The following is a 25,401-nucleotide window of genomic DNA, read 5'->3' as shown; positions in this document are numbered from 1 at the left end:
GTGATTAAACCGATCAGCAGAGCAGAGTCTTGGTGATATTTTGGTGTCAATATGGCTTTTCCTTTTATTTATTTTTTTAGATTTTTATCCTCTAAATTGGTCATCAGTATCTGATCAGTGGGGGGTTCGACACCTAGGACCCCCACCCCGCCGATCAGATGTTTGAGAAGCCATCGGCGTTCCTGTGAATGACGCTGCCTTCTCACAGCTTCTTCTAGGTCGGTGACGACAGGTTCATCAGTCATGTGGGCTAGGAGCAGCTCGGCCCAATTGAAGTGAATGGGGCTGAGTGTGAGACAAAGCACAGCCGCTATACAATGTATGGCGCAGTGCTTGGTAAGCTGGGAAAAGGCCACAGCACTCACAGGAGCACCAGTGGGATCCTACCGATCAGGTACTAATGACCTATTAAAAGGGTTTTCCAGGACTTCCATATCAGATTTTTGGGGGTCCGGCTGGCATTCTTACTGATCAGCTGACTTAAAGGACCCTGACGCTCCAATGAGCGCTACATCTCCTTCATTGCTATACATTTGGTAGTGGCTATGCCTGCTGTTGGAGCCCAGTCCTATAAACCCCAATGGGACTGAACTGCTGAGTGCTATAGTATCAAGTACATAAACCACAAAATGTGTGACTATACCTGGTAAAGCAAATGGCAGGAATCGACACACAGCTTAGCAAAGTGAAGTCCATTCAATCCAATGGGGTGATTGGACCCCCACCTAAGGCTAGGTCAGAGATGGGCAAACTGCGGCTCTCCAGCTATTGTAAAACTACAACTCCCAGTATGCCCAGTCTGCCTACAGCTATCAGCCTACAGCAGGGCATGATGGGATTTGTAGTTTTACATCACTGGGCTAGGTCATCAATGCCAAAGTCCTAGTGGTCAGAACCTTTGGCACTCCAGCTGTGGTGAAACTACACCTCCCAGCATGCTCCACTTACTATGGGAGTTGTGAGAACAGCAAAGCAAGTGTGCATGCTGGGAGTCGTAGTTTCACCACAGCTGCCATGCTGATCCCTGTCCTAGACATCCTTTAAAATTGTAATTATCCAAGTAATTTTACATGTGGCATAATACAGGAAAACAATATGTACAGGGATTATTTTTCTCCCTTGGTGTCCTATGTTATTCCTCGTTTTCCCTTTAAAGACAGGCACCTTGATTGATTGTGTAGTGGAAAATGGCTGTAGTCGGCAGTTATTTGGTTTAGAAAAGTATGCTATTAGGGAATTCTCCATTTAGGACCCTTGTCCATTAGTCAAAGCACAGAATGGTTACATATCACGGTGAAGGTTTGGGTCAGGTCACTATTTCTGATCACTGCTTCTTTAGTGAATCTGTTTTACTTGTACAGGTTTTATCATTTGGAACCCCTTAGTGACCACTAATACGCCTTTTTACTGATGTAAACAAAGGGGGTTTTAGCTAAACAACTGGCTTTACTCAATGATTACCTGTACCCAAAATGGTGCATTAAAAACTAGAACTTGTCCAGCAAAAAATAAGACCTCATACAAGTACATTGATGAAAAAACTAAAAAGTTATAGCTCTTGGAATGCGATTTAAAAAAAGGGTGTGGTCACTAATGGGTTAAAGGGAATGCGTCATCAGAAAATGACCTATTGTTTAAATCATCTTTTTGTTATTTTTAATTTTCCATGTCAAAATCTGTATATAAAAAAATTCAAAAATCCTGTAGTTTTTGCACTTTCCATGAAGCCTAATAGGTGCCAACTACAGGAACCATCATTCACAGTAGGTAATATTTGCTCCCTCCTGACCTCTGTGCACAGGTCATACATCTAAATGTTATTAATGGATTTGAAGAATATACTATCTCCTAATAGAGGGCGCCTTAAACAGTGTGAGGAGTCTATAGGCCATGCACGCTCCTCTGTAATTCTGGGAAGAGGGTATGCAAATGAGCTATCCTATAAGTCAATGTTTAACCTTTTGAAAGTCCTTGAGACATGACTTGGATAATAATTAAAGGGGTTATCCAACCCCTATAATGCCCGGGCCCCTCATACTGGTCATACTTGCCCAGCACCCACATGGCTCCTGATGCCTGCGCGGCCGCCGCTGCATCTCCCTGTCGCGCAGATCAAAACATTCTGCGAAGGGGAGGGGCGCAGTTAGGTTAGCCCATAGCAGACAGCAACGGGAACCAGCCTCCCCAGCATCGTGGGTGACGTTGGGGAGGCTCGTTCCCATCGCGGTCTGCTATTGGTTGTAGTTTGTAAATGATGCGTTATAACATGTATGTAGTCACGGCCCTTTTCTCTGCTTGGTGGACTAATGAAGAGCGCTAGTGAGCAGAGCAGTGCTGCATCAGTGTTATAATGATCGGATAATTGTGATATAATGGGCTGAAATCTCATTACATAATGTGCAAGAGAAAGAACACTATGGCAGTATCGTGCAGTCTGGTGTGCTGTATGTGGTCTCAAAGGGTTCCTGCATCATTGGGGTAAGATGGCACTGCACAGGCCTAGATTGTATGGTTTATTGTGTTACAGGAAGTAAAATAGTACCTTCTGTACCGGTGTAGTATTCTGGGGTCGGTGCAGATCTAGACTTGGGAGGTGTATGCAGCAGGTGCAGTAAAATAGTACTTGCTGTACTGGCGTAGTATTTTGGGGTCATATGCAGATCTAGACTTGGGAGCTGTATGCAGTAGGTGCAGTAAAAAAGTACTTGCTGTATTGGTGTAGTATTTTGGGGTCATATGCAGATGTAGACTTGGGAGCTGTATCCAGCAGGTGCAGTAAAAAAGTACTTGCTGTACTGGTGTAGTATTTTGGGGTCATATGCAGATGTAGACTTGGGAGCTGGGTGCAGTAAAATAGTACTTGCTGTACCGGTGTAGTATTTTGGGGTCATATGCAGATGTAGACTTGGGAGCTGTATGCAGCAGGTGCAGTAAAATAGTACTTGCTGTACCGGTGTAGTATTTTGGGGTCATATGCAGATGTAGACTTGGGAGCTGTATGCAGCAGGTGCAGTAAAATAGTACTTGCTGTACCGGTGTAGTATTTTGGGGTCATATGCAGATGTAGACTTGGGAGGTGTATGCAGCAGGTGCAGTAAAATAGTACTTGCTGTACCGGTGTAGTATTTTGGGGTCATATGCAGATGTAGACTTGGGAGCTGTATGCAGCAGGTGCAGTAAAATAGTACTTGCTGTACCGGTGTAGTATTTTGGGGTCATATGCAGATGTAGACTTGGGAGCTGTATGCAGCAGGTGCAGTAAAATAGTACTTGCTGTACCGGTGTAGTATTTTGGGGTCATATGCAGATGTAGACTTGGGAGGTGTATGCAGCAGGTGCAGTAAAATAGTACTTGCTGTACCGGTGTAGTATTTTGGGGTCATATGCAGATGTAGACTTGGGAGCTGGGTGCAGTAAAATAGTACTTGCTGTACCGGTGTAGTATTTTGGGGTCATATGCAGATGTAGACTTGGGAGCTGTATGCAGCAGGTGCAGTAAAATAGTACTTGCTGTACCGGTGTAGTATTTTGGGGTCATATGCAGATGTAGACTTGGGAGCTGTATGCAGCAGGTGCAGTAAAATAGTACTTGCTGTACCGGTGTAGTATTTTGGGGTCATATGCAGATGTAGACTTGGGAGCTGTATGCAGCAGGTGCAGTAAAATAGTACTTGCTGTACCGGTGTAGTATTTTGGGGTCATATGCAGATGTAGACTTGGGAGGTGTATGCAGCAGGTGCAGTAAAATAGTACTTGCTGTACCGGTGTAGTATTTTGGGGTCATATGCAGATGTAGACTTGGGAGGTGTATGCAGCAGGTGCAGTAAAATAGTACTTGCTGTACCGGTGTAGTATTTTGGGGTCATATGCAGATGTAGACTTGGGAGCTGTATGCAGCAGGTGCAGTAAAATAGTACTTGCTGTACAGGTGTAGTATTTTGGGGTCATATGCAGATCTAGACTTGGGAGGTGTATGCAGCAGGTGCAGTAAAATGGTACTTATTACTGTTACACTACTTGAGGGTTCTTGAAAACTGGTACTTTTTGTACCGGCATAGTTTTCACAGGTTCTTGATTTAGATGCGCTATAATGGTACTTAGAGCCCATAGCAGCCAGAAGTCCGCTTTCATTTTCCCAGAGCACTTCAAGAAAGCGGAGCTCTGCTTTGTTGCTACGGGCAACAAAGACACTAATACTATGGACAGTTTTGATAAGACGGCCCATAATCTTCAAGGGTTCTTGCATCAGATGGGCATAGTTTTCAAAGAGGACCTGTCACCTCTCCTTGGTAACTACTTGTAATTCCCATGTAATAACAATTCTGGAGCATCTATTCTTATGACTCTATGTTATGCTGTTCCTTTATTATTCCTGCTAGAACTTTGCAAGTAAATTGCCAGCAGTCTGCAGGTAAAGATACTACTGGGTGTGACCGGGAGTAGGTGTGTCTGACTCTGTCCTGTCAGTGCAGGGATACCCCCCCAACTAGTAACACCCATCTGTACCCTTACTGCAAGCTGCTGGTAATTCATTTATAACTTCTAGTAGAAATAAAGGAACGGCACAACGTACAGACCTAAGAATATATACTCCAGAATTGTTATTACATGGGGAATGCAAGTAGTTACTAAACCAGACATGTCAGAAGAGGAGACAGGTCCTCTTTAAAAGAGTTTTCCGAGATTCTAATACTGATGACCTATCCTCGGGTTCGACACCCGGGACCCTTCTCTGTGCTTATCAAGCATAGGGCTGTACATTGTATAGCAGCTGTGCTTGGTCCATTGACTTCTATGGGACTGAGCCGCTCCTAGGCCACGTGACAGTTGACAAGTTTGGTGCCTTCTCAAACTGTTGATTAGCGGGGGTCCTGGGTGTCAGACCCCTCACCGATCAGTTACTGATAACCTATCCAGAGGACAGGTCATCAGTTCTAAAGTCTCAGAAAACCCCTTTAAGGGTTCATACATTACACGCAGAATGGTTGACGTGTGACACATCTTATTATTTACAGCTCCATTTTTTCCTTCTCAAATAGATTTTTATTAAATTGAGTTAATTTTCAGTTTTGTATGACTATAGTATTGCTATATGCACAGACACGTGCACAGTCCTCAGCTATCCCTCTTTGCGTTGCGCTCATGGCACATAAAAGCCTAACACTTCTGGACTTGACTAATTGCTCTGTTCTTTTCGGCTTCTCTAGTTTGCATGCCATATTTGCTTTGTAGTGTGCGCTGTAGTTGTAACTCTTCATATTCTGATAGAATTTGCTTGCTCTTTCATTTAATTTCACATGTTGTGATGACGCATGAGGTGTTTTAATATGTTTTGGGTTTTTCTCCCTCCTCTTCCATGCATGTTTTATGCATTGTGTAATGAGCAGTCGGCAGACCACAGGGCAGCCTGGGACTCCCAGCAGGCCAACCCCCATCACATAAGAGCCCACCTAGCAGCTGACAGACATGGTGGCTCGGTACAGGTATTTTCTGCTTCTTTGCATGACTGACTATTTGCGCGTCCCGTAACCTCCTGCGTGCCCCCAACCCCAGGACCCCGTAGCATGCTTTTTGTTTCTAGCCGGTGTTATGCCTTTTAGTGTCCCTGAATGCTTTGCTGTTCGTTATGTGGTAACACTAAACTTGACCTCATTTGGAAGACGTGGAACAAGTGTCATCATGTAACATATGCAGAGTTTTACTTTTTTTTTTTTTTTTTGAGAAGGTCAAATGGTCACTTACTAAATTCACATTTAGCTTAGAAGTATGTTATAACCATGGGGTAGGGGAGGGGGTAGTATTTCTGCTCTAAGGCATGGGTACAGGAGCTAGGTAGATCATTGTACCACTTTAAGTGGGTTATTGGTATGGCATGAACTGAGAAGCACCCAAATGGGAGCAAATTTCTTGGTGTATCGGCCCCTGGGCTTCGTTTAGTCCTGTATTAGATATTTTGAAGTGCACCAGTATGTGGACCTGGTGAGGTAAGTATGGAAGCCTGACCTTGGTTTCCTGTCCTGAATTGCATTGTAAACCCAGGTTTTATTATATTTAAGTGGTTGTCCCAAAAATGACAGCTTATCGCCTATCCACAGGATAGGTAGGTGGCGGTCCAACCGCCGGGAGATTGAGGGTCTCTTGTTCCTCACTGCCTCTGCTTCATTCAAAGTCTGGACTGCCTGACATAGCCAAGCACAGCGCCATAGAGTCTGAATGGAGCAGCAGTGCGTCCACCTGTTCTCGTGATTGGTGGTCATCCCAGCAGCCAGACAGGTATTGTCTATCCTGTTGTCATTCTGCGCCAAACCCTTTATAGGGCTTGCCTCACTTTAGCAAATGACATTTATCAAGTAGACAAAGTTAATACAAGGCACTTACTTGCCTTCTATGCTGGACTTATTTTTCCATCACAAGCACTACTCGTTTCCAGAGGTTATGGCCACAGAAATAAGGTGGCCATGACTGGAGCTGCTGAGCATGCGTGCCTATGTGCACTCCCGTGGTCCCAGCCACCAAAGAAACTGGTGCCTTTTCCTATAGTGTGTAAGGACGACCACCGCTGCTGTAGGGTGGCCATAACCATGGGTACAATCTGTGTATAATATAAATGAAAAATGAATCAAGCCAGCAAAGGAGGCAATATGGACAATTACACTACATTAGTAAGTGCCTTGTATTAACATTGTCTGCATGATAAATGCCACTTGCTGAAGTGAGACAACCCCTTTAAATGGGTTGTCCAAGTTATTTTTATTGATGACCATCCTCAGGATACCCCCGCCGATCGGCTGGTTGAAGAGAATGCGTCGCGATAGCAGTGGTGAGCAGGCATCATTACATCTATTTGCTCCCATTCACTTCTACGGGACAGCCCATTCCTATACACTTGAATAGAAACTAGCTGTCCCATAGAAGTGAATGGGATGGCTTAGGTGTAATTACAACTGCTCACTGCTGCTGTTTCAACAGCAAGCAGGTAAACAATGTGTGTGCCTTCTCTTCAACCAGCTAATCGGTGGTGGTGCTGGGTGTCGGACCCTCGCCATTCTGATATTGATGACCTATCTTGAGGATAGGTAATTAATAAAAAAAAATAACTTGGACAACCCCTTTTAAGAATTTTTAATCCTTCCACCCAATGGTTGCATTTACTGCATGTCACGCACAGCAATATGACTTTGCAAGCTGCAGCATGAAATGCATAGAATTGTTTTATGGTTGGCACCACACTGATCACTTTCTTTTTTGCGTAACATCTCTGGGATGGCAGCTTCTCAAATCTGTGTCCCTCTCATGAATTTGTATCATTACTTATCGATTACTGGTAGTGACAAGGGTGGAGGCGTTGCCTACAGTAACCAGTGCTATTTATTAAAAATTTTTATTGCAAATTAGAATATGAAAACAATGATCTGATTAGTTATATGAAACGTTTCCCCCCCCAAAATATATTAATGTTTATGTTTTTCAAACTGCTATGTTGCATGCTTGGTGCATGTATTCAGTTTCATGCTGCTGACTTATTTGAGAGAATTTAAAGGGTGTAGAATTGGGCACAATTCTCTTATTACACAATTCTCTTATTACACAGTACTCCTAATGATGTAAAAATCTTTTTTTCAATTGAGCTTTACAAAAAGTATGGAGTCCTTTTCTCTGTACAGAGCCGAGATGCTCTATTAGCAGGGTCTGAATTTTCTCTCTTTTCCATCATGCAGGGAGCTGATGGGCTCCTTATCTCTGCTCTCAGACCTTATAAACAGTCATCAAAGCTCAGTCCTTATCTTACTGATAAGAATGTGGCTTAAATAAGTGTCTATTACCTCTTTAATATATTAGAGATGAGGGTTATTAGATGACCTGCAAAAAGTGAAAGTAGGATTCACACAGCTAGAAAAACATTAACCCTTAGCGACAGGTGTTTTAATATTTTCAATGCAGACCAATAGAAAAATGATCTTTTAGGCCAAAATGAGTAAAATGCAATGGTGATACATGTTTGTCATAGGATAATCCTTTTTGGCATATGACCTTTGAAAAGGCTCTTGTTCTTGTATATGCCGAAGAGAGGTACTGAAAAAAACAAAACAAAAACAGCCATGTAGCAACAGTATATGTATAGGGAGAGAGCGAGAAATGCTCAGCTGTTTTAGTTGTGGACACAACACTCTGGAAGCAGCTGCCTTCGGTGGATCTGGAAGACGGACATTGAAGGACTGGCGTCACCCTTTCCTTGTAGTGACAGCAGACCAAATTCAGAAGTATTTGTGAATGTAAATGTACCAATCAGATTCCACCTTTCATTTTCCCAAGGAGCTGTGAAAAATGACATTTGATTGGTCAAAAAAAACTCGCCTTCTCCCTGGCTGTGACGCTCTCCGCTGCGATTGGACAGCGCTACAGCCAGGGGAGAAGGAGACGCCCATGGAGAAAGACTCAGTCTCTTCCTCATTGCTCCGATTCTATTAATTAGCATACAAGGTGGGAGAATACAACGGGGGCCACAGCAGGCGAACGGAGCTGTGCCCAGGAAAACTAGTGAGTGCCGTTAGAGCCCTATCCCCTACATATCCTGATACTTAGTTTATAATGTTTGTACCCATGAAAGGTCCTCTTTAACACGCGAGTGACAAACTGCTGTAATCAGCATGTGTCAGGAAAAAAAAAAGCTGTAAAGTCATGGCCACTAGTCTCACTTCCACCTAGTTTGCAGTCCACTGCCTGTTAAGCTAGATATGTCTCTAGCAACAGATGGTTCACAGGATATGGGTGCATGTCAGAGCTAGCTGAGCCCCTGAGCCGGATAGAAGCACTGCCTCTACACTGCTGTTGAGCAGTTAAACTCCTGTGTGTCTGCAAGTCTGATCCCCTTTCCATATCGGCTTCTGAGCTCCCTAGAAGAAAACAAATAGAATGGGAAGTGAGGTCGCTGCAGTACAGTATTGGCAGAATCCATAAAAAGGAGACACTTACTGCTTGTGAAAGAAATGCATCTAGCTGTACAGCTGAAACAGAAAATAATATTGCTAAGGAAGACACTAGGGAAGCCCATAAGTTATGATTTTACAATATTCCACAGCCATTATTCAAACGTTTTTTCAGGTAGCTTCTCTAGTAATGCATCCTTTTCTTAGTCTTATGGATGGTCCACAAGCTCTCAGCATATTTTGGCTTGTAGAATGTTCTTTGTTTCATTTTACAATGTTTACCTTGCCGAGTAACAGCTTCTACACAAGATTGTGGATTGGTTATGTATTATTGGAGCTGATGGTTGCCGTTTACATTTTTCAACTATCATTCCAAATCAAGTGTTAGAAAAAGTGTTAAAAATTTGCAATTGTAGCAGCACACAACTTTGTTGTATTGGAAATGCTTGCTTTACATAGGGAGCTTTTAGATAACGTCAGAATACCTAAGAACCAACATCCATGTTTAGCCATCTCATCTGCCGCAGCTCTTTCCAGTTATTACTGACCTCACACAGACCTTCTTTTTACTGGATGCTCTCCTGGCCATTTACATCTTGCTGCTTCCTCCATTTATACAGGCAGAGTATTTCACCTGTTCCAGTCCAGTAAACCGTTCCACCCTCCACCCTGTTGGCTGGGTTATAAAAGCTAATGCTAAGCCATTCCACATTCTGCCTCCAGTAACGTGCAGGGGGTGTGGCTTTGCATTGATAAGCCCCACCCACTTTTCACATTTCAGCACTGATATTCCTTGCACATGTCTATAGCCCATATACACTGGAAACTGGCAAGCTGACCTCTATGGTGGGGATCAGCAACCTCTGGCATGCCAGCTGTTCTGAAACTACAACTCCCAGCATCCTCCTTTCACTTCTATGAAAGATACAAAACAAGATGAGTAAGTGTGCATGTTGGGAGTTGTGGTTTCACAGCAGCTGAATTGCCAAAGGTTGCTGATTCCTGCTCTATGAGGATGCCTTCTGAATGAATTGCCTGACAGCTCCTCCTAAGGATGGATCCAGCATGACCACCAGACAGCTGAGCCTGCAGACTAGTGATGACCCGTCACAGGAGCGTAGCTTGTTCCTCCAGCAAGCAGGCTTCAGTGACAGGCAAAGAAGGTGATGTCACAGGTCACGTGACACTCGGTGAAATATAAGAAAGGGGCCTCTGTAGAAATAGTTAATCAATTGAAAATCCATTACATAGAAACATATAAGGAATAAAAGAATGACTTGGACACCCCTTTAAGTAGTCAGGACTTGTACATTCCTAGCCAAATGGCACTGGTAATGGAACAACTGAGCACATCCTCGTCTTCTCGTTCCACTGTTTTGTGTTGGTTTTTTAACCTAATTGTGTCTCCTTTTTAGAAGTTGTGTTTGTAAAATTTTGTGAATACCAATCTGTTGGCTTTTTCAAAAACCCTCTGACTGTGTTTCGATGCACGTAATACGAATTTTCTTAGATTATTTAATGCGGAGCATTCGAGGATTATACCCATAATGCACATCCAGAACCCCATTTTTACGTTGTCTCTTGTCTTTTACAGGTTGTAAGTTCAACAAATGGTGAGCTGAACACAGACGACCCAACCGCCGGGCATTCGAACGCCCCCATCACAGCCCCAGCAGAAGTCGAAGTCCTAGATGAAACAAAGTATGTCCTGCGCTGTGCTGGTCGCTGCACACACTGCGTGTTTCTCTCGGTTGCTGTCAAATAAAATGATAAATCATACAATTTCCTTTGAGATGTATTTGAGATCGGTAGTTAGCAACGTCTTGCTAGTTATTCCCTGCAGCCTCGTTTCGTTTAAATTAAGGGAAAGGTTTATTTTTTTCTTTTCACGGTGAAAAGGCCATTATGACATTTTCTTACCTGTGATTAGAGTGGTCATACATGAGCAACATAGAAACCTTTCTTTACTGTGTTATATCATCTGAATGTTTTATGATGACTCAAACCCGAAGATTGTTAGTACCGTACATACAGTGCTTTCAGTGAGATTGATTTAGACATCAATGTAGTTCTCAAAAGAATATTAGCCAGCGTCTTCCGGAATATTGGAAAGGGAGTAATGCATGTAGTATGTTTAAAGGCGTTTTCCAAGACTTTTTAACTGATGGCTTGGGGTCCATTCACGCGTCAGTAGTGCATTGCACATCCGTCCGGCACACCCATAGACATGCCTATTAAGAATAGGACATGTTCTATTTTTTTCCGGAGCTGCGGAACGCCGGGCTCCGGAAATGCAGATGCGGGGAGCACATAGTGCATAGTGCACATAGTGGCACTCCTGTTAGTGCGCCGCCTTCTCCCTGCTCACCAACAACAGCGCCATCCATTGCATAGTGGCTGTGCTTGGTATTGCAACTCTGCTCCATCCACTTGAATGGGGCTGAGCTGCTCCTAGGCCATGTGACCGATGAACTGGCCTAAAGAAAGCTGTTTGAGAAGGCAAAGGCTTATTACTAGGATATGCCATGCCATTAACCCTTAGGCCCCTTTCACACGGGCGAGTTTTCCGTGCGGGTGCGATGCGTGCGGTGAACGCATTGCACCCGCACTGAATCCTGACCCATTCATTTCTATGGGGCTGTGCACACTAGCGGTGATTTTCACGCATCACTTGTGCCTCTTATCCGGGCAAAAAACATGACGCCCGTGTGAAAGAGGCCTTAGGAAACAGGAGGTTTTTGCGTTTTTTCATTTTTCTTCCCTGCCTTCCCAGAGCCATAACTTTTTTATTTGTCCTATTCACATATCCATATGAGGGCTTCTTTTTTTTATTTATTTTTTTTTTATTACGAGACAAGTTGTACTTTCTAATGTAACCATTTAATATGGCATAATACGTTTTTGGCAAGTGCACACGGTCTGCCTCTCTAAAAAGTACATTCATACTTACCTGGTCCTCCGTGCCACCTCTGCTGTGTCCATGTACTGGTCCCCACAGTGTTAACATTCGGTGCAGCTGGAGTATGGTCATATGCTCCACTGCAGCCAATCACTGGCTTCAACGATGATGTGCTGCTTGTGGCCAGGTCACCACTAAAGCGAGTCATTGGTTGCATCAGAACATTTGGCCATGCCCATGCTATGCTGGACAACCATAGTCCTCTCAGCTTGTTCTTTGTACAGAGGCATTAGCAGCTACCCGCTGTGCTGCTGTAGTTCCCTATACAATGGATAGCTTTGAGCTCCGCTCTGCAGCGAGAATTTGTGAAGTTGCAGCAGTGCTGAACCAACGCTGCTGCTCCTTCATTCTGAGGATTGCAGTGATCCCAGCAGTCAGGCCTTCAGTGATAGCATTTCCTATCTATATCCTATTACCTACCATGCAGTTAGGGGTTGGCACTGAAAAAAAGACCATCACACATTATATCTTTGCACTGTCCCTGAATGCTACACAAAAACCAACTTTCAGAATTCTGGACAGCTTTCTCACTTGGAGTTGGACAGTCATAAGCTTAGCGCAGATTTAGAATTTAGTTTGTGCCAGGTAAGCGGTGTTAAAAAGTTGCAAACTGTGTGTTTGCAACTTTTGAAATGCAACTTTTGAAAAATAGTCGCAAGTTGAGTTTTTTACGCTGCCCTCACCACTTTTCCAAACAAATTTATCAAATGAAACCAGAAATCTAGGACTGCTCCAAGCTGTTAGGAGCACGGACTGCCAGAGCATGCGTTTAGCTTATGTTACATTTTCATGGTGACCGGTTCCCTTTCAGAAGGTTTGAGGGTGTTCCATCTGTGTAACTATATATTCGCAACGGTTACTGCAACCTAAATGTATTACTTTTACTCACGGCAAAATAAATTTTTTGGACAGTTTTGTTGATGTTAGGCTATTTTCACACTTGCGGTAGTGTGATCCGGCGGGCAGTTCCGTCATCAGAACTGCCCGCCCAATCCGCCGATCTGAATGTGACTGAAAGCATTTGTGAGACGCATCCGGCTGCGGATCCGTCTCACAAATGCATTGCAAGAACGGATCCGTCTCTCCGCTTGTCATGCGAACAGACTGATCCGTCTTGTATTTTATTTCACATGCGCAGGCCGGAAGGACTGATCCGGCATTCTGATATTTTGGCCCTAATACATTCCTATGGGGAAAAATTCTGGCAAGTCTTCAGTTTTTTTTGCCGGAGATAAAACCGTAGCATGCTACGGTTTTATCTTTTGCCTGATCAGTCAAAATGAAAACATCCTGAACGGATTGCTCTCCATTCAGAATGCATGGGGATATGCCTGATCAGTTCTTTTCCGGTATAGAGCCCCTGTGACGGAACTCAATGCCGGAAAAGAACAACGCTAGTGTGAAAGTAGCCTTAGTCAGTCTCATCAATCTGCGTTTCTTTTGATGGCCGTATCCACTTCTTTATGATGTCCGTTTAGCGTGTATGCCAGGAATTCTCCTGATGTACGCGCAAAACGTGTCCATAGGGTTTATTTGCCAGATGGAAGCCAAAAGATTGTCCTTTCGGTCTCCGTCTGGCTGATGTGTTCGTATACTGCATGAAATCCATTATGGAATAGCATAGTAGACTGTACAATGACATCCTGGAAGGTGCTTTCTCTTGTGAACCTTCTCTGTATTTGGTATGACAAATGGTTGTGAGTTTGTCAAGTGACATCTGTTCTGAAGAGGCTTGTCACTTGACAAATGATCTTTGTAGCATGAGCTTGCGGATTTGTAGGCAGAATGTCCTTGCTTGTGTGTATAGTAAAAGCTGGTAGAGGTCCCACTGTGGCATATCACATTTGAGAACGTATGGTTAGGTATAGTCACTTACCCACCGATGAACATTTTCTCCGATTTACAATGTTCTCAATTTCAAGTATGTGTGAAATGGCTCCAAGGAGGCTAAGATCTTAGAGTCTGAGTGCTTAGGGGAAATCATTAAAGGGCTAGGCTACTTTATGCTTATTATTGACCCCAGTATGTTTGTGAGATGCTTATGAAAATTTTTAGAAATCCTGTTCTACACACCCTTTCCCTTTGGCTCAACCCCTCCTTAAAAGGAAGATGGACGGTGATCCAGGGCTTTGTCCTGATTGCCACATCTGGAGTTGGGAAGGATTTTTATTTTTATTTTTTTCCTCCTCTGGGTTAATAATATATTAGGATTACAGGTTGGACTTGATGGACTTTTGTCTTTTTCCAACCTTAACAAGTAAGCAACTATGGTTATATGGCACTTGCTCATATACCCTTTGCTGAAATTCTGCACCATTTTCTAGATTTCATAAGGTATGTCCCCTTGTTTATAATGTCTTTTGTGCTGTCCACAGTGAGGTTGTGTCCATGGCCGCTGATGGAGGGTCATGTGGTCCAGCAAATCACCTCCATGTGATGTCTCCTCCATTCTAATACACTGCACCTGCCATCTGCACTACTGTTGGGAGTTCTGTGAAGTGTGCTTGAATGGAGGAGATATCACATGGAGGTGATTTGCCTGGTCACATCACCCTCCATCAACGGCCATCTTATGGACAGCACAAAAGACTCTGTATACAAGGGATTATACCTTATTAAATCTAGAAAACGGTGCTGAATTTCTGCAAAGGACTATATTAGAAACTGCCATATAATTATCTCACAAACATATTGGTCAACACGAACCAGAAAGTGGCCAAGCCCTTTAAACTGTGTAAACGGAGTAAGTATCTGTTACATAGAACATATGATAACAAGCAGACTGTTGTTGTACTTGTTGAGGTGCTATGTGGCTCCATGTCTGATTTTTCTCCTTTTTCCCTTGTGTTCTCCCCGTGCCTAGCTGCCAGAAAGTGTTGAACATGTGGTGAGTTGTCCATATGCAGAGGCGGGCAGAACAGGCTCCATTAAAATAACACTGTTGTCACAAATCCATTGCGACGCATTCCTAGACTTACACCATTACTGCCTTAACATCTCATTTTAATATTTATACCGTTCTGTTCCATGTGTCGGGAGCTGTTTTGCCTGCCGCCGTTTGTGTTTGTGTCAGTGGAGTAGACTCTTGTGCACAATTGCCTGCTACACGTTAGGCTTCGTTCACATCACCATTCAGCATTTCCGTTCTCCGGGGCAGGAAAACGGAAAGGACGGATTCGGCACATAACTGAGCCGAACGGAGCGCACAGGCCCCATAGACTGTAATGGGGTCCGTTAGGTTTCCGCTCAGAAGAAGATATTTGAAGCCGAGACAAAAGTCCTGCGCGCACAACTTTTGTCTCCACTCCAACATCTTCTTCTGCGTGGAAACCTAACGGACCCCATTATAGTCTATGCCAGTGCTTCCCAACCAGTGTGCCTCCAGCTGTTGCAAAACTACAACTCCCAGAATCCCCGCACAGCCAAAGGCTGTCCAGGCATGCTGGGAGTTGTAGTTTTGCAACAGCTGGAGGCACACTGGTTGGGAAACACTGGTCTATGCGGCCCGTGGGCTCTGTTCGGCTCAGTTATGTGCCGAATCCATCCTTTCCATTTTCCTGCCCCTAAACGGGGCAGGAGAACGGAAAGGATGAACTGTGATGTGAACGAAGCCTAATGAATGCTCTTCTATTGCAACCTTCTCTCTGTTGCTTCTTTGATCTGCCACCCAAGTTATTTTGTAGTTCAAAATGACCACGTTCCTAATTCTACATGTACAATTTTTGGCTTTCCTTAATTTTTATATAATTGTTTATATAAAGTAGAGCTTTTATGTCTAGGTTTTTTTGGTAGTGCATGCCAGCATGCCTTTTCTTGAAAAAAAATTTTTTTAGCACAGTCTTATAAGGATATTTCTTCCTATCCAGTTCACCAATGGTTGGCCATATGTATAGATGCTGACACAGACATTTCTCCAATGTCTGATGTTCAGGAAAACCTAGATATACCAGGATGACTTTTTCCTGTCCAGGACGTCTTCTCTAATCTGGTCTTGCAACCTGTCTGCTAGTCTCTAAATATTATGTACGAATGGCCGACAGAATGCGGGTATTAGCAAAGGAGGTTCTTGTAGCTGAAAACGCCAGGCAAAATATCTCGCCATGCTGTGCTTTTTTATTCTTTTAAAAGGCCTCCTTATACCCAATTGAGTTTCTTATCCGTCACGTCCATAATTTTTGTTGTTCTGCTCCTGCATCAGAGCAGAACAGTGAAAATGGATAGGTAGATATCTAGCACTGATCTGAGCAAGTCCCTTACCTTCTAGTTATCCTGAATCATTAGTGAGCCTTCTCGTTTGTCACTTATTGACTTATCCCATTGCAGAACATGGCGCTTGTGCTGTTTAACCTCAGTCATTTCAACACCTGATGTCCCCTGGTGGAGATGACTGGTGCACTTGCATGTTCTGCTCCTTGTAGCGTCCTGGCATCCATTTTTAGGCCTCGTTCACAATTCAGTAAATCACGAACATGTGCTGTCCATATTCTCCATGGACAGCGTGTTTGTTGACACATCAGTGGTTTTCTACTGACTGTGGGCCAATGGAGAAAAAGTCACGGGAGCTTGCACTACTGAGACCAATGCAGACCAAGCACTCCCATTGAAGACTACGGGTCCGTGAAAAAAAAAAAAAAAAAACTACTCCTAAGAGACCATTTCTTCACAGAAATTTTGGGTGCTAGTTGCAAGGAGGATCCTTACTATTATATATGCTATCTACCTTTTTCTTTTTTACTCATATATCATTTATATTTATTTAACGCTTGCTAAAGATTATAATTTAGACTAGGTAACCAGGTATAAATCCGTACTCTGAGGCGCTGGGGGCGGGCAGATTTGTGTGCAGTCTAGAAGTGCCCAGTATTTTCTAAAGCAGCATTTTTACGCTGTAATTATCTTGTGTAGCAGATCAAAACGGCTTTGGCTTTGCCTCCTGTTCTTGCTCCCACTTTTTCTATTCAAAAGCAATGCTCTCAACTTTCTTTTTTGTAAGCGATCTAGTAATGATCTGTGCTCCCCAGGCAACCTTAATGGAGCATATTTTAATGAAAGCAGTTTTAAAGCTTCCATTTTGAATATAGGCCACCTCTAATATACATGTTGGAAAGGAATCGAGTAATACTGTGGCTCCCAAGTCTGTGATCATTGTGAGCACTGCCTTTCTATTGACCTCGATTTCAGCTGCCATATTTAGGTCAGAAGAGCCGGGCTGAGGCAGGTTGTGCGCGCGTCTGTTACACAACGCTTCTAGCATCTGTTGCTCTTCGACAGCTGAATTGTTTTCCTGTAGAATGATGCTGAAATCCATAGCCACTGAATTCTCAGACGTGGATTGCATGCTACATCTATACAATAGAGATTAAAATTTTCCTCCAAGTTGAGAGACCTGCTAAGGATGGTCACTTCAGCACTCGCTACCACTGTCGTCCTCACATTGGTGTCTTATTGTGTTACATCAGGCATGCTCAACCTGCGGCCCTCCAGCTGTTGTAAAACTACAACTCCCACAATGCCCTGCTGTAGGCTGATGGCTGTTCGGGCATGCTGGGAGTTGTAGTTTTGCAACAGCTGGAGGGCCACAGGTTGAGCATGCCTGCGTTACATTGAATAGCTTTCTTCAAAATGTGGCGGGCGATGCAAGCAACAGCAATCACAGGGTGTATAATGAACTGCTAGAGATATGAATACAGTGTCTTTAATGCATGTAATAACAGGTTCCATGACATTCTCAATTATCCAAACATTGCAAGGCGTACATGCTGGGGCACAGTATTTACAGTACCAGCAAAGCGGGTGAGACTTCTGAAAGCTTGTCCACATTCTGCAGAAAAGACCTGCAGTGTTATCTGACTGGGGCCGCTGGTTTTCACTCCGTAGCATGTCAAAAGGTTGAAAGCACCAAAAGACCCACTGTGATTCCTGCAGCAGTGCCCCCCCAAAATACATTTTTTGTGGTGGCCAGTTTGGAGAAAGCCACTGCTGAGTTTCCATGATGGAAATTCACCTGTGGATTTACTCTAAATGTGTAAAAGTTGTATATTGGTAAGGCTCTGCTTCCACTAGTGTCATGGCCTCAACAAATCCTGATGGGACCCAGTTGACTTTTAATGGGGCACGTCAGGTTTTCTTGGGCTTCCAGTTTTTTTTTGATGGAAAGAAGAACACCAAAGACTTTGCTATTCTTGCTGACGGAAAATGCTGGCAACCATAACTGCGCTATAAAATAAGGCTCTGCCTGGTACTGCTATGATATAATCATTTTAAAGTGGTTGTCCAGGTTCAGAGCTGAACCCAGACATACCCACATTTTCACCCCTCCGGTTCCTGCGATATGAGCATCGGAGCATCTCATGATGGCAGTTTCTTTAAAAAGAAAATTGCCATAATTGGTTAAAAAAAATTCAAAAACTTGCACAAAAAAAAACTGATAGTCTGGAACCTTAGGGAGAGATTGCCCACTTTCCACTTCACGACTACCCCTTCAGGTCACCTCCTAGTGTAGGACAGCATGGTGACTTCTGCAGCAACCACAGGGTGTATACCAAGAACCTCTGTGCCAAAATGACAAGGGACTGAATTAAAAGTGTCTGTTTTTTTATTTTTTTATATTGTAGTCACCTGAGGTGTGTGTCTGGAGTACATGGGTCTGCATTCACCCTAGTTGTATTCATTGAACTACGTCTTTGTGGTGCATGGCAAGTCCAGTTGATATGACTCCAGCATCGTAACCCATAACTCAGTACTGTCTGCCTGTTTTGTATATTAATTGCCTTTTAATGTTTTTTAGGTGCTGTTGCTTTTTCAAGAGGAGGAAAAGGAAAACGATTCAACGTCACAAATGACTCTGGAGAAGGGCAGACCATGGGGAATTACTCACTTGTTCATCTGCTGTCCTGTGATTACAGAAGTCATCTCCACAACGACCACATGTTGTTTTCTTCTTCTTCCTCATCCGTCTTTCCCCTTTACAAAATATCATCATGTTCCCATGCTTCTGTTTGATTGTCTTACATTTTCTTATGTCTGACCTTTTAGAAGCTTTAAAGTTTTTTGTCATGTTAGCATTATTTCAATGGACCAATGAAGTGGTACAGATGTGAATACCTGCCTTCAGCCAAATGTAGTCACACCACCCCTGGGAACTGTTAATAGTTGGATAACTCAGCAAGAGGCCGTTTTACATGCAAATAGTGGATAAGGATTGTTTGCTAAAGCTTTAACATAACACACTAAAAGTCTTACCCTTGAAGATTTGCAGTTTGATATTGGCAAAGATTTACAGTATTACTGAAATGGTACTGCATGAATCGCTGATCGCCATTACCTTTCTCTCCGTCATGTGACTGGTACATCCGATGGCCAGAGGTACCGAGGACGAACCTGTCTGGACGGGACTGGGGATAAGAGCCGCGCTCAAAGCAGTCGGATACAGACTTCTAAGGAAAATATAAATTGGTTTCATGTTGTACCTCTTGCAGTGATAGAGAGAAGTAGAAGCCACCAAAGACAGCAGTCCTACATGTTGGGTAAAGGGTGTGCTTCTTGGTAATGTCTAGCAAACTGATATGTTCTTTGTCGAGAAACTATTGAACTGATGTAAGAAACTTAACACTACATGGAGGAGAGGGGGTTAAGAATTACTGAATTATACATAGTCGTAGCTGGAGAGCACTTTGTTACTGCTTGATGAAGGAGAGCTTATTACTCCGTTAATAGAAATCTCTGGATCAGTCATGTGGTTGGAGTGAAAACCATTTTACTCTGGCACGAAGCAGCTACCCTGATGGATGCTTCACTGCCTGCCATATGCCGACAAGTTAGTTGGTGCTTTCAGAATTGTTCTCACCTTGACCCAATTTTGCAGTTGTCATAGAGCATGCGGAAAGCATTAGCGGGACACTTCAGTCTCCATTTTTTTTTATGGAAGAAGTGTCTGCATAATGGGGAAATGGCGTGTTTTTTTTTTTTTTTTTTTTTATAAATACTCTTATGGGTGTCATAATAATCTCAAAATTGTTACAAAGTCCAGCAGTACTGTTCTGACGCAGAACTTTGTCGCTTCTGAGTGCTGAAGCCATGATGTTTCTTTTTTGTTAAGCTGGTAAAATAGGCCGACTTTTTCGTGAGATTTTTTGAAGGGAAGTGGCTAGAACAAATATTTTGACCAACTCTGGTTAATTTATGTATAAAAATATATAAACAAACAAAAAAAATAAGAAAAATCCAAAAGTCACCTAGATGGAACCTGTATTTTTTTTCTTGTCTTTCCATGCACGCCCTATGGCTAATTTATTTATTTTTTAAGTCTTGGTTTGTGGTAACATTAAGCAATGTGTATTGCAGATAAATAAATGCACATCTTTGAGTTCATTATTGCATTTACAGGGATTTTAATTGTAACTTTGTAATTTATTTTGGTTAACAACCAAGAGTGCAGTGCTTACTTTTGATGGTTTATGCGCTCACATAAAACGCAGAAAATTACTGATCTGATGGTTGTTTATTTTCACTGTCGCTGTAATTTTCTTTTTTTTCTTTTTTTTTACATTGGTCAAATACATGAATTCAACCCTCCGTCAACTACAATATCCATACTGCAATTCTCAGTCTGCCTTGTTTGTGTTGTCTTAATCTCAAGAATGATATATAAATATATATATATAAATACATATATATTTTTTTTCGTTATGAAAGATGAGAGTTGTGGCCATTCTAATGTGAAATCACTTCTGTCTCTACAGTATTTGACCAAATTTTGTTGCACCATATTGTAAATACATGCAGCAACTTGTGTTTCCTATGATTCATCTGTTTCTTATGTTTCTTAGTAGATCTTTCTTTTGTGTGGAGAGAAGAAGCTTTTTTTGGCCTGTACAGTGTTTATATGATCTGAGCGCATCACACATAACAAGGAAATGTGTATATTAATCCAATTGTGGACTTCAGATATTTAAATACAAAACCCTTTATTTGCTGCAATGACCAGTGTGTAGACATTTTGCTTTTTAGCAATATTTAAGTGCTCCATTTACTGCCGAAAAAAGAGGAATTTCTCTTTGGCAGCACAAAACTGGTCAATAATAGGTAATGCAGGTATGTTCAGGTTAAGCCAACAATGTTTTGCATTTATATGCTTTTTCCCTGTCTATACTAATGAAGTCAACATTGCCTGAATGTTAAAATAATAAAATACATCCCTGTTTAAAAAAAGTATGTAACTGAAGAAATAAAAAATAAAGGTAGTTTTTTTAACTTGCTGTTATTTTTTTTTATTTTCTTATAAGAAATGTACACATGTTGTCTTTATCATGACAGATCCGTAAATGCCATTTGCTCCTCTTACTGAATTTTTTGTACTATATTGACTGAATTTATTAAAGCAGTTTCCAGTCTTTTTTAAATTGACAGTATAGTGTCAGGAGTGTGACTTTTGGGACCCCCACCGATCCTGAGAAGCCCTGGGTGCTGTGAGAGCCCCAGAGTATACTCTGATGGTTATGTTTTCATGTAAACTTTTCTGTAGTATTACCATTTTCGTACAGATGTTGGTGTAATTTCTAAAACATTGGGGGGACATTTCACACCAAAAGCGGTGGAAAGGTGTGCAGGTGACTTTTTTTCCTGCTCACCCCACTTTTCTAAGTTGGCATGAAAGGGAAGGGAGCGGGCCAACTGGCTTGCTCATGTATCTTATTACTCGCTGTTTTTTTTGCATCGAAAATGGCTTAAATCTACACCACCAGAAGGGGCTGAAGATAAGCACTTCAGGTAAATGTGCTTGAAGACTGTTTCTGCTTCACAAGACTGTAGGTCTGCTTAGATATGAATGAGGTGAGCTTCAATACCAGACAGCCCATGGACAAGAGTGCATGGGCCTGGTCCCTTTTGCAGGCCTGCAGTCTAAGCTTTAAAGCAAGATGATTCTGGTTTTAAAGCTTAGCTTGTCGGCTTTTAAATAAAAACAGGCCCATATTTCTAGCTGCTACCTAGCCCGAGATATGAAGAGTTAAAATGTAGAGTCTAAAATTTGTTATGTCACTAAAGGATTAAAATTGCACTTGTATCCCCTTTTTCTAATTTTAATGTGACTGTTGAGGGTTAAAGGTGTTTTTTGAGACTTTATACTGATGACCTATCCTCTAGATAGGTCATCAATATCTGATTGGTGGGGGTCCGATCAGCTGTTTTTGAGAAGGCACCGTGCCTTGTCGCAGCTTTTCGTAGGCCAGTTTTAACACGTTCATGCGTCACGTGGCCTAGGGGCAGCTAAGCCCCATAGAAGTGATTGGTGCTCAGCGCAGTACCAAGCACAGCTGCTATACATTGTATGGCACTATGTTCAGTAAGCACAGAGAAGTCCACGACACTCGCAAGACCACCAGTGCCTTCTCAGCTAATCGGCGGGGGTCGGATCCCTAGTGATCAGATCCTGATGACCTATCCAGAGGATAAGTCTTCAGTATTAAAATCTTGGAAAACCCTTATTATAAGAAGTGCACTGGTGTAAAATACACCAAAGTTATAATGATTTTCAAGGCTCTTAAGAAATTTAGCATATCTTACATGCACCAGAACTAATATACGCCAGCTATAAGCTGGTGTAGATTTGCTCTAATTTATGTGAGGTTCTGGCCAAAATTGTAGTAAATCTTTGTTGGGCTGCAAGAGGCCACAACCCTCGCACTAAACCCAGACAACTTTTTTTTTTTTTTTTTTCTTTAAAACTGTTGCAGTAAAATGCCACTTAGCACAAACATTTGAGACTTAACCCCTTAGGCCCTCCACGCGGGTGCAATGCATTATGTGAACGCATTGCACCCGCACTGAATCTGGACCCATTTATTTCTATGGGGCTATGCACACGAGCGGTGATTTTCACGCATCACTTGTGCGTTGCGTGAAAATCGCAGCATGTTCTATATTGTGCGTTTTCCTCGCAACGCAGGCCCCATAGAAGTGAATGGGGCTGCGTGAAAATCAAGCAAGTGCGGATGCGGTGCGATTTTTCACGCACGGTTGCTAGGAGACGATCGGGATGGAGACCCGATCATTTATAATTTCCCTGAATACAGAATGCATAGTACAATAGGGCTGGAGGGGTTAAAAAAATAATAATTTAACTCGACTTGATCGCGCAGCCGGCATCTCTTCTATCTGTCTTCTGTGCTGTGTGCAGAAACAGGACCTGTGGTGACGTCACTCTGGTCATCTTTTACCATGGTGCTGGATCATGTTATGACCGGAGTGACGTCACCACAGGTCCTATGACTGCAATCAGCAAAGAAAGAGTCAGAAAAGATGACAGCTGCGCGAGCAAGTGGATTAAGGTGAGTTAAATTATGATTATTTTTTTTTAACCCCTCCAGCGCTATTGTACTATGCATTCAGAATGCTATTATTTTCCCTTATACCATGTTATAAGGGAAAATAATACAATCTACAGAACCCCGATCCCAAACCTGAACTTCTGTGAAGAAGTTCGGGTTTGGGTACCAAACATGCTGATTTTTCTCACGCGCGTGCAAAACGCATTACAATGTTTCGCATTTGCGTGGAAAAATCGCGCATGTTCCTGCAACGCACCTGCACCTTTTCCCACAACGCCCGTGTGAGAGAGGCCTTAAGGACGAGAATGCTCATCCTAAATTGCCGGTACTTTGTGCCCCAGGACGAGCATTCTCGTCCTGCGGTCCTTACTTTCCCCTTCATGTGCAGTGCCGCGATCAGCAGCAAGGATCCGGCTGTTAATGATAGCCGGATCCCTGCTGCATCCTCCAGCATCGGTGATGACGTTGATGCTGGTGGATTAACCCCTCATATGCAGCGGTCAGCTCTGACCGCGGCATATGGGAGGCTTGCGCTGCCTCTCCTTCTAACATCGGGTCCCTGCGCTGCGGTTGCCCAATGATTGCTATGGCAGCCCCAAGCTATTCAAAGGCCTTGGGGCCCAGCATCTACGGAGGCCTATGAGGCCCAGCCCCCAGTCTGGGTCTCATAGGCAAACTATGTAATACACTGATAGTCAATGCAGTACAATACAGATGTATTGTGCTGCATTGAAACAGGGATCAGACCCTGTAATGTTAAAGTCCCATAGTGGGACAAAAATGAGTGAAATTAGTAAAAAATTGAAAAAATAAATAAAAAACAGACCTATTAGGTATCGCCACGTGCGTAACAACCTGCTCTATAAAAAATATCACATGACCCGTCTGGCCAACACCGTAAAAAAATAAATAAATAAAATCATAAAAACTGTGCTAAAAAAAAAAAGCCACCTTTCATCACAAAAAGTGATGACCAAATGATCAAAAAGTATGTGCCCCAAAATAGTACCAATCAAACCGTCATCTCATCCCACAAAAAATGAGACCCTACCTAAGACAATCTCCCAAAAAAATAAAAAAAGATATGGCTTTCAGAAAATGGAGACATGATTGTGTTTCCTTCCAAAATGCTTTTATTATGTAAAACTGACATATTTGGTATTGTCGTGTCCATAACAACCTGCTCTATAAAAATAACACCTGATCTAACCTGTCAGGTGAACACCGTAAAAAAAATTAAACTGCCAGAGCAGCCATTTTTTGGTTACATTGCTTCACAAAAAGCGTAATATACCGCAATCGAAAGTCCTATATACCACAAAATAGTACCAAGAAAAGTGACCCTATTCCTATAATTTCCAAAATGGGGTCACTTTTTTGGAGTTTCTACTCTAGGGGTGCATCAAGGGGTCTTTAAATATCATACAGCAACTTAAAATTATCCTAGTGAAATCTGCCCTCCAAAATCCACATGGCGCTCCTTTGCTTGTGCGCACTGCCGTGTGCCAGTGGGCCGGTTTACGACCACATGGGGGGGGGGGTGTTTCTGTAAACCGCAGAATCGGGGTGATAAATATTGAGTTTTATTTGGCTGTTAACCTTTTTTAAAATGGAAAAACTGCCAAAAAAGTGAAATTTAAAAATGTATTTTTTCCTTTTAATTCTTGTGGAATACCTAAAGGGTTAACAAAGTTTGTAAAAATCAGTTTTGAATAGCTTGAGGGGTGTCGTTTCTACAATGGGGTCATTTATGGGTGGCTTCCACTATGTAAGCCTCACAAAGTGACTTTAAAATTGAAGTGGTCCTTAAAAAAGTGGGTTTCAGAAATCTTCCTAAAAAATTAACATTTCTAAGCCTTATAAGATCCTAAAAAATAAAATTACATTTCCCATATGTCCACTTTCAGATTTGCATCATTTTGTAAATGTAAAGTAATTTCTATGATGTATAACCATCTGCCTTAATTGGAAATGCATAAAAATTTTGAAAATTTATAATTTTTCCAAATTTTAGGTAAATTTTGCATTTTGTAATAAAAGTAAGTTATAGTGACTAAAATTTTTCACTATCATGAAGTACAATGTGTCGCAAGAAAACAATCTCATAATCGCTTGGAAAAGTAAAGGCATTCTGAAGTTGACACATGTCAAGTTTCCAAAAAACAACCTGCTCCTTTAAAGGGGTTCT

At 42.5% G+C, this 25,401-nt stretch overlaps 1 protein-coding gene across 4 annotated transcripts in view; it reads left to right on the top strand.

The window, feature by feature from the left end:
- The window catches only part of CSNK1G3 (casein kinase 1 gamma 3), a 112,885-nt gene extending 91,747 nt beyond the window's left edge, over positions 1 to 21,138 (top strand). For 3 of the 4 annotated variants that reach the window (XM_044275876.1, XM_044275877.1, XM_044275878.1), the window contains 3 exons: positions 10,522 to 10,628; positions 14,750 to 14,773; positions 18,674 to 21,138. In XM_044275876.1, coding sequence (XP_044131811.1) covers positions 10,522 to 10,628; positions 14,750 to 14,773; positions 18,674 to 18,728 — 186 coding nt within the window. In that variant the 3' untranslated portion in view covers positions 18,729 to 21,138. The remainder of the gene's footprint in view (positions 1 to 10,521; positions 10,629 to 14,749; positions 14,774 to 18,673) is intronic. The other variant, XM_044275880.1, reaches the window with a different exon arrangement.
- The last annotated feature ends 4,263 nt before the right edge of the window (positions 21,139 to 25,401 follow it).

This window comes from Bufo gargarizans, chromosome 1 (assembly GCF_014858855.1).
Source record: "Bufo gargarizans isolate SCDJY-AF-19 chromosome 1, ASM1485885v1, whole genome shotgun sequence".
Taxonomy (NCBI): Eukaryota; Metazoa; Chordata; class Amphibia; order Anura; family Bufonidae; genus Bufo; species Bufo gargarizans.
The sequence above is the reverse complement of the archived record's forward strand: the minus strand, read 5'-3'. Positions and strand labels throughout refer to the sequence as shown.